This window comes from Ctenopharyngodon idella, chromosome 9 (assembly GCF_019924925.1).
Source record: "Ctenopharyngodon idella isolate HZGC_01 chromosome 9, HZGC01, whole genome shotgun sequence".
NCBI lineage: Eukaryota > Metazoa > Chordata > Actinopteri > Cypriniformes > Xenocyprididae > Ctenopharyngodon > Ctenopharyngodon idella.
The window spans coordinates 6040365-6050646 of NC_067228.1; the positions used below are offsets into that span (position 1 = coordinate 6040365).

Here is a 10282-nt window from a genome sequence, read left to right on the forward strand (position 1 = left end):
GATTTAAAGGAGAAATGAAAAGGTCTGGTAGGGGTCCGGTATTTAAATGCTGTGGTTATCTGCAGTTGTTAAAGAATTTGCCTCCAGCCGTCTGGATTCAGTGATTTATTCTTATTAGAGCGGACAAGCTTTTTTATAAGCTAAGGGGTAAAACTGGCTGGACTTTCTTTTCGGCTAATGAACCTGCACTGTTTATAACATTTCTTTTTGTAACACAAGAAGGGGAAAATCTGAATGCTACAGTGATGATGTGGACATATGCAAATCAATGTGTTCACCCTAAATGTTCAAAAATACGTTTTAATAAATAAGCAAAATGTACAATGGATGGAAATCGAAAATGTTGCATAGGAAAAATCAAATGTATGCATTCATCCATGCAGCATACTTCAAGAAAGTATTGCTCTAAATTGCATTGGTCCCTTAAAAAAAGCTGACAATACTCACAGGTAGCCTATGTACAATAGTTTTTTTGTTCATATATATATAAACTCTTCTGTTTAGAGACAAACACGAAATATAGTTTCCATACAGATAACAGATGGCCTTCCTGTACTATCACCACAGCGACATTTAAGAATAACTTGTGAAAAAGATTAAATGTATTTGACGACACAGGAGACGTCATCTACTTTTTCTCTAAGTATATAAAAAGTTCCTTTGGTCGTGTCCTTCGTGAGGATGCTCAAGTCCGTAGGTGTATCCACCAAATGGCCACGTCTTTGAGGTTTAGAGGTTCATCAATAAATCCTTTGGTGTCTTCAAAATTAGTGGAAGTAAACAGTCTGTGGAAGGAAGAAAAACAACTTTTAGACTCAAATTCTGCTTCTCTATGTCAAACAGGAGACCTTAATCTGTGGTTGAACACAGTCTTGGTTTTAAAGAAAAATGGGAAGCTATTAATGATCCCATTTTTTAATTCCGAGTGGGAGCACATGCTTACACAGGAAAAGGCTTGGTTCAAACATGTTACACAGATCCCAGGTGGAATTACATCACTGGAAAATAACTGTTTCAAGAGGTCATTTGGTTTGAAATTCGAAGCCGTACACCTGTCTTCCTTCGCAATTTCTCAGTAGCATATTACTTTATTCAAATAAATTCATAAGAATCAATTAGACAAACAAATAATATTATTATAAGTGTTTAGAGATTTTATGACAGCTGTGTGTTGATGGAGGCCTAATCCAGCGCATAAAACGGCAGATTTATCCAATGGTTAATTCAAAAGAATTGTTAAGATATCTACTTTCATTTCAATTCATCATTTTAATAGCTAATTAGTTATTAAAAAATAGGACCATATTCATTTATATAGATGTGCAGGTTCATTTTCTGTTTCTTTTCACCACAGGATATTACTTTTTGTGGTCTAGGAAAGAGACCTCCATGCATATTTTAGCTTATTAAATAAAATTTAAATAATAATTAAATCATTCAATTGAAGTTAATCTTGTTAATAAATGATCATATGGTAACACATATTTAGCCTGAAAGATTTCAGTCTTGCTTTAAATATGTCAGCCTTTGGTTCCAGTGGTTATTTCACAAGCATAAACATGGTTTTGGTTGCAGCTCACCTCCATTCTCAAAAATAAAGGTTCCTGTTAGGACCAAAAGAACTTCACATCCTGATGGCATATAGCAGAATCTGTTCGTTCCTTAGAACTGTTCTTCCGCACACATGTGCTTTAAAGAACGCAAAACACTGATCTGAAGAACCTATTGTGTTACCTATTGATAGCCTAATCAAGAACTTTCTTAATCTCCCCAAAAACCATATACAGCCAAAAAGAAAACGTAAATAACAAGAGGGTTCTTTGCTGAACGTTTATAGATTTTTTCTTATTATTTTCTTTCGTATAAAACGTTAACCGTTTCACCTCAATAATCAGGGCCATAATTCTTTTTCTCTTTCTCTCTTTTTTTTTTAGCTTATCGTTTACGAATGTGCGTTGTAACTTCATAACCAGTTTAAATCGCTCCTGAAATTTGAGTTTTATTCACGAGAGGGAAAATATTCCACTGAATGTTCCTTCTCACGGTTGGGACGTTATTCGTTTCACAAGATCGACGATATAATGAGAATGTTTGTTTACTGGAGAATAGTCTGAGAAACTGAGGAAAACTAAAATTCAGCGTTTGTTTTCCTTGTTATTTCTGGCAACTATAGGCTGCATACCACAGCTTTTCGTACTATAGTTCTCGCCATGCTGTTTGTGATGTCTCTATTTTGATTTTACTCGAAATATTTGGCTTTAGCAGTCGAGGAATGTGTAATTAGCCGATTCTCATTGTTTTTGTGCTGCACGTTCATTTTCTTACTCTAAATGCGCGCGCTTCAATGGTGTATTTAGAGGGATTTACGATTGTTTGTTTGTTTTTGTACTAGCATAATATTATATAATAATCATAAAACATATATGTGTTCCCATACTAATTTAGTCAAAATGGGATATCCTCGTGATGCCAAGCATTTTGTTCACTATACAGTGGACATTTCTATTATAATCTCTGATCTCTTGTTTTTTTAAAGATAACTTTCTGGCCTTTTCTATGACACCATATTTTTGGAGGTGTGGCCATAATAATAATAATAATAATTTGAATATCCCCGTGATAGCATTTTATCCATTATTGTGAACATTTATGTTAAAATCTATCATCTAATGAAGACATTTTATAACAATAATAAATTAAAAATGAATAGGGTTTAGTCTAACATTATTTAAAAAAAAAAAAGAAAAACAACATTTGCAATAGCCTACGTATCATTTACGTTTCTTATTTAAAAAAAAAAAAAAAAAAAAAAAGTAAAATAATCAAAATGCTTTTTTAGTGCTTGGCTGTAGCACGTGATGCACATCCACGTATCTGTAACAATAATATGAATTATTGCACGTGTAAAATATATATAAAATAATGTTTTAAAGAATTATGATGCATTATCTATCTAAAAAAATCTAAATGACAATTTTTGGGGTGTCAAGAAGATATAGTGTTGCATTCCTGCACTGAACTGTCAGTGTCAGTGGTCCAGAACAGCTGGAGTTTCTCTAAAAGCAGGTTACTGCCGTAACACATCCACGTACGAAAGAGTTAGCTCGACAACATAGTAACAACGTCTTGAGTTGAACTGGCATCTCTCTACCCACCCGTTTGGCATGGTATGGACGTGTCTCGCTGCTAGTGGGACGCAGACATCGACCACGCGCCCTCCATCCTCCACACCGAAAAGGCGTAACTGAGTCTCTCGTGCGCGACGTAGCTGCAGCTCGACATCTTGTTGTCCATCTCGTCGCTCTGCAGCACTTGACAGAGGAAATCAATGTACCTGGAGGCGAGCTTGAGCGTCTGTATCTTGCTGAGTTTATCCGAGGGGAGCGTGGGGATGATTTTGCGCAAAGACGCGAACGCTTCGTTCAGCGACTGAGTCCGTTGCCTCTCCCTGACGTTCGCCAGCACGCGCTGGTTCTGCAGCTCCTCGAACGACTGAGTGCTGCTCGGGCTCGGCTTTTTGCTCCGTTTGTTCACGGAGCTCGGGCTGCTGCTGTCCTCGCTCGACTTTTTACTGTGTCTCCTCTTCCTCCCGAACCTTTTCTGTTGTCTGTCCAACTCCTCCTCGCTGGTCACCAGGCTGTCCACTGGGGAGACGGGAGAGCTTGAACTCTCTTCCATTTCTTTTTTAAAGAAATGTGAAGGTCGAGGAGAAAACGCGCTCTCCACCTTTGAATCCGTGGTTGACCGTTATATCCGTGCGTTTTTCGGGGGTTTGTCTGTCCTCCTGAAGTCCCGAGACTGCGCCTCTACTTCCAGAAGTAGAGTTTGGCAGAGTTTTCCTCCCGCAGGAAGTTTTTTCCTAATTTTTTGGGAAACTTTATCCTAGTCTCTGATGCTAAATACTAGTGTGGATGGAGGGGGAGGAAGCGCTGCTCTCTGATTGGTGGACTAATAAACAAGGAGGACCAGTCTTAAGTTACACTGCACCTCTCCACTCAAATTATACCCCACTTTTAGTTCGATGCTCTTCGTTTTACACAATATTTCAATCTCACACTATAAGAATGGCATTTGGAAAAGGAATGTAAAGTGGTGCAGTACTACAAACGAGTCATGTCTAATTATTATGGTAAAAAAAATGGTATTATGAAATTATAAGATTAACAATGTCAACAAAAACATTAAGCCCTTTTTTTTTAATTCACGCAATTTAATCAAATTGAAATGAATAATCTTTACGTATTTTAATTGAAGAACTGAACAATCCTTAATCAATTTTTCATTTGAAATACGTGAGGATTATTCAGTTCAATTTGATGGAATTGTACGATTAATTAAATTGCGTAAATCTTAAAAAAGGATGGATTTTTTGAGTGTATGAAATTATGAGTGTAAAAAAGTGTTTGCTGTACTTATAAAAATGGTTTATAGAAGTAAAAATAATAATCTCACATTTTAAATATTACAATGTAGGCAGTGTATAATATGGTAAAATATTTAATAATATTTTTTTTATTTGTGAACAAAAATGTATGAATTCCCTTATAATTTGGGGGAAAGTAGTTTCCAGAATTTCTTGAATTACACAGTTTATTTAAAAGGTTTATTTTTTATTTATTTTTATCTAATTGTTATCAGTTTTATTTATTTATTTATTTGATGCCTTTTTGAATTATTTTATAAGGGATATCGGGGCTAGTTGTCACACTTTTTACTTCTGTAAAAAATTCTCAATAGGTGTGATGATGTCAACAAAAAACCTACTGAAAATTTACAGGCTTTTATATGCTTTACAGCAAAATTCAAACCGCAAAACAACTTATTACACATCAAAAATGTGAAAACATATTACACCATAATTCTTATATTCTTATAAGAATATTATATTCTTAATTCTTAAATATATATATATATATAATTAGGAATATAACATATATACATATATATGGGAATTTTTGATGTTGAGAATTCACAAAAATGTCCAAGGTTACAACAGTTTTAATTTTTGTTTGTTTTTCGGTAACACTTTAGTATGGGGAACACTTTTCCCTCAATAAACTCCTAATTTACTGCTTATTAATAGTTAGTAAGGTAGTTGTTGTAGTGGTTAAGTTCAGGTATTGGGTAGGATTAAGGGATGTAGAATATGGTCATGCAGAATAAGGCATTAATATGTGCTTTATAAGTACTAATAAACAGACAATAGGCAGGCTAATGAGCAAAAGTGATAATTGTTCCCCATACTGAAGTGTTACATTTTTTATTTTAAATTCATAATTAGCAATTGCTGCTATGATTGATTTTTGAAAGCTGTGCATTATGTATCAGATTTTTTTGTATTTACCTTACGGCGAATGTCCCTTGTTAATGTTTAAGGTCATATTTTTTTCATGGTTATTAAAATGCCACAAAAAGTCTCTCACCTCTTTCAGATATGACACACAGTAGATGAATATCTTTGCAGACTTTCCTTCACGCCATTCTTTCAAGTCAGATGAAAGACCTTTCCCTATTGTTTTCCAGAATAAGTCCAAGGTTTCACAATACCCTAAACACATGTAGGAGTCAGCCTGTTGTGAAGAACTTTTGGCAAAGCCTCACAGGCTTTTTCTCTTACACGGGCCTGGACTGTCTCTTTGAATAAGACAATAATAATGCATGTCAGATTTCTTTTACCAGTGTCCAGTGTTCAAAAGAGGCTTTGGGATGTTTTGTATAAGGCAGCAGTTTTGGTCACATTTGTAAGGTTTTCAATTGTAAATTATGCCTTATTTCAGAAAGAAAATTTGTTTCCCTTTGATTTATGTATGTAATCCACATGTGAACGTATGACTGACACTTGGGACAAAGCCAGGAAGAAAAGCCTTGAGGATGCTCAGATGATCTCCATGTCCATTCTGGTTAAAACATGGACATTTAGAAAGGGTTTTCAGTGAGGGATGTTTATGGTTTTAGAGCTTCAAGATAATGCAACATGAATGCTTCTTAATCAAAGAGCTTGAAGCAATTATAGTTTTACATGCTACAGCATCTCTAATATAAAGAAACTAGAAAATTGTTGAATGAGTCAACCGGCTTTTATGCACTTAGACATAATGAACAATGTAAAAACCGCCACAATTATAAAAACTCAAAAACATCCTAATGAAGATTGAATCTTAAATCCCAAATGGAATTTTCTGCTTCCGCTAACATACGCTAACAGACTGAATTTATTTAAAAGAATATGTAATCCAAAAATGAAAATTAATAATGACCAAAACCGTATGTCTTTTATTCTTCCGTATAACACAAAAGATGAGTTTTTGAAGATTATCTGTCTGCTCTTTTCCTTATAATGATAGTAAATGAGAACAAGGGCTGTCAAGCTCTAAAAAAATACATAAAACTACCATAAAATGATATCTAGGTGAAATGAACAGACTAAAAACAATCCTTACTTATACACTGTAAAAAAGAATAGTTGGTTTTACGTAAAAAAGTAAGTTACCTGGTTGCCTTAAAATTTTGAGTTCATTGAAATTAAAAATTTGAGTAAATACAACAAAGGCGATTGGTTTAATCAACAGAAACGCAAAAAAAAATAATGTTATCTGAACCACATTATCTAAGTTGAAAAATGTTGTGATAACGAATCATGAAAATAATTTTTTACAGAGTAGATACAGTAATTTCCCCTCTGAAATGGCAAATTCAAAAGAGCCAAAAATTCACCTTTTGTGTTTCACACAGGTTTGGAACGACATGAAGGTGAATAAATATGACCACATTTTTTATTTTTGGGCGAACTATCCCTTGAAGTACCTGCCTTTGATAAACACTTTTTGGATCTTCCAGCAACATGAAGGATCAGGCGATTGGGAAGAATGAATATCTTCTGTCCTGTAATTCATAGTGAAAGGATAAGAGAGACATTGACATGTGCCCAACTTTGAAGCCTGTTTCCCTCTAGCCTGACCCGCTCCATCAACACCGCTGCTTCAGATAGACTCCATATGGCCCAGCGGCACAGCGCAGCCTCTCTGGATCACAAGCTCTCGTGACTTACAGGTATATATACTCCATAATACCATATAGATTTCGACGAAGGCCCCAGCAGGGGCAGATCTGGTACCATCTGACCCAGCCGGCAGGTTCTGGAGATGACCCACATCAGATCAAAGATATGCCGTGCCATATTTCACTCTGCTAAGATGACGTGTTTATATCTCTTTGACACTTCCAAATCAACTCCACATGGCCTGGAACTCTTTAATAAGCTGAAATCCTTTCTGAAGCAGCCTGTCACATCAACCTGCAGATGTTTGCAGGCTGATTTTAGATTCAGAAACAAATAGAAAAGCCATGCGGAAGACAATCTGGCGCCTTTTACACTCTTAGTGAGTGAATAATAGAAACTCCACCGGGTGTGACATGCGTAATGTTAATTGGTTAGGAATGTTCTTCGAAGAATTGTGGAGATTTGTAAGACAATCTTTGAATCTTATAGTCCTGATAAAGTTCAGCCCTACAAAACCAGCACAGATGAACCCAATCTGCGACTGCATTCTGTAAGGGCACACATATATCAATGTATATACTTTATCCGTCTTGGCCAGTCAATGCGTTCGAAATGTGTGCAATGCCAAGATAAAACACACACAGCTGTTTTTCATTGATATCAGTGCAACGTCTTTTACTGAAAGTGCAGTCAGTCTTAATATGACTGCTGCTGCTACTGGAAATGACACAACACTTGTATAAAATGTAACCTCCTAAATGGGCTTTTCTATGATGATTCCCTTTATCTTTTCAGCAAGTAGCTGAGGATCAACAGATGCCTTGCTTCCTCACTCTGTGGATGTGGTGTGAAGATGGCATGCCTTGGTGAACCAACAATGCAAACATGTTCCTACAAACATCGATGTTTGCATGGATAATCTCTTCGTTTGCACTTGCAGAGTCATGAACTTCATGCAGGAATCCTTAAAGGGTTAGTTCACCCAAAAGTGAAATTTCTGTCATTAATTATACTCACCCTCATGTCGTTCCACACCCGTAAGAACTTCGTTCATCTTCGAAACACAAATTAAGATATTTTTGATGAAATCCAAGAGGTTTCTGATCCCCAAGAGAAAGCAACATAATTACCACATTCAAGGTCCAGAAAAGCAGTAAAGACATTGTTAAAATAGTCCACGTGACTACAGTGGTTCAACCTTAATGTTATGAAGCGACGAGAATGCAATTAATGACAGAAATTTCATTTTTGGATGAACTAACTCTTTAAGATAGATTATTACATTTTAATATTCTTAATGTAAAAAAATACAGTGGCCCCAATATGTATTTGCACACTTGCACTACCGAAAGTTTGGAATAATGTAATTAAAGTGGTGAAAATCAAGTTTTTAATGTTGTTTATATGTCTATGTGGTGTTTCTAATATGCTTTAAGACAAACCATGTGCAAATTCATAAGTCACCACCATTGCTGAGTATTTTCCCTTAAAACTGCAGTGAACCAAAGACAGTCTCAAAAACGCGGTTTACGCAAAACACAAAAATGCAAACTACCTTGTAACCAATCACGTCAACGTGTGATCGTCAACATTCGCAAAGTATTTTTTGAATGCAATGAGATGCGTGTAAATGTCATATGCTCTTCATAACAAAATGCAGATTTCTAAAGTAAACAGCACTGTGTATCGCTCCTAAAAATGTTTTAGCTACATCTTTGATCCATCTCAGGATCAAAGAATTTTTTCTTTCAAGGATAAACCGTTTAAATATGTCATTTTGGTGATCAAAGATGGATTGACTTTAAGATTTTTTGAACGATTTAAAGTTTTTTTTGACGTCTCTTGCTCACCAAGGCTGTGTTTATTTGATGGAAATACAGTAAAAACAGTAAAATTGTGAAATATTATTACAATTTAAAAGTACAGTTTCCTATTTTAATATGTTTTAAAATGTAATTTATTCCTGTGATCAAAGCTGAATTTTCAGCGTCATTACTCCAGTCTTCAGAGTCACATGATCCTTCAGAAATCATTCTAATATGCTGATTTGGTGCTTTTTTTAAAAACATTTTTTATTATTATCAATGTTGAAAACAGTTTTTTGCTGCGTAATATTTTTATGGAAACTGTGATATACTACCGTTCAAAGGTTTGGGGTGACAGCAAAGACATTTATACTGTAATGTTATAAAAGACTTTACGATTTAAAATAAATACTTTACTTTTGAACTTTCTATACTTTAAAGAATCCTGAAAAAATGTATCACAGTTTCCACAAAAATATTAAGCAGCAAAAACTGTTTTCAATAGTGATAATAAGAACCATTATTAATAATCGACCACCAGTAATAACTGAGTCACATTTTTAAATGCGACTTTAAGTAAATGAATCATTTTTGGGGTCACTGTTTATTAATCTTAATTGTGCTTTATTTTATTGTTCACTTAGTACAAAGCACTTTAAATCCCACTGTTTCAGAGGTGGCACAATTTGGTGAGGTCATTAAACTAAATAAATGGTAAAAGTAGAATTAATATTGTAAGATATTCACAACATGATCCCAACCAGAAGGTTTAAACTGTCCTTGTAAAATGTAAATGCTTTCCTATAGTGGAATGAGCATTGCACCCCTGCAGCGTTAACTCGCACTCTAAGGCAGTTTGGCCTCTCATTCATCCATATGACTGTGTTTTCTAGCAGTCCGGGTTACAAGGTGTTTCTAAAATTGCATTAAAGGTCCTTCATAAATGTTTCATTAGGGAGTATGTAGCAGCTTGAAGCATTTAGGTTTGTTTAATATGATGCAGATTGTTTAACCCTCTCCTCCTGCTTTCAGGACAGGTTCTGTGCTGTTGAATGGCCTTGGTCCGAGATGTCTGGTGCCCAAGAGCTCTGCTGCTGCTTGCTTTGATTTCAGCTGAGGAAAAGCAAATGGACGTCCATTATATGCAATGGCCTGGACCCTGACAGGCAAGCGCTGTTATGTTTTTAGTTGTCGTACTAAACATTCGCAAAGTATTTTTTGAATGCAATGAGATGCGTGTAAATGTCATATGCTCTTCATAACAAAATGCAGATTTCTAAAGTAAACAGCACTGTGTATCGCTCCTAAAAATGTTTTAGCTACATCTTTGATCCATCTCAGGAATTGATCTGTATCGCAGTTTGTTTGATCAGAAGACGTTTCTTAGTCATCAAAAAGGACATGCGGTCTTTGAAGCATATAATAGATTATACACACATTGTAATTTATGTCATGTTCAAAACCATTGTCATGACTT

General features: G+C 35.3%; 1 protein-coding gene across 1 annotated transcript; it reads right to left on the minus strand.

The window, feature by feature from the left end:
• Positions 1 to 280: 280 nt before the first annotated feature.
• On the minus strand, positions 281 to 3884 carry twist2. Its single transcript, XM_051906763.1, has 2 exons — positions 3156 to 3884; positions 281 to 785 (listed from the first exon to the last, which is right to left on the minus strand). Exon 1 carries the CDS (start codon positions 3676 to 3678, stop codon positions 3187 to 3189), a length of 492 nt encoding a protein of 163 aa, XP_051762723.1. The 5' UTR covers positions 3679 to 3884; the 3' UTR covers positions 281 to 785; positions 3156 to 3186.
• Positions 3885 to 10282: the final 6398 nt, after the last annotated feature.

What these genes read in the sequence shown, in the direction of transcription:
- twist2 (XM_051906763.1), bottom strand. Translation starts at nt 3,678, where the DNA reads ATGGAAGAGAGTTCAAGCTCTCCCGTCTCCCCAGTGGACAGCCTGGTG.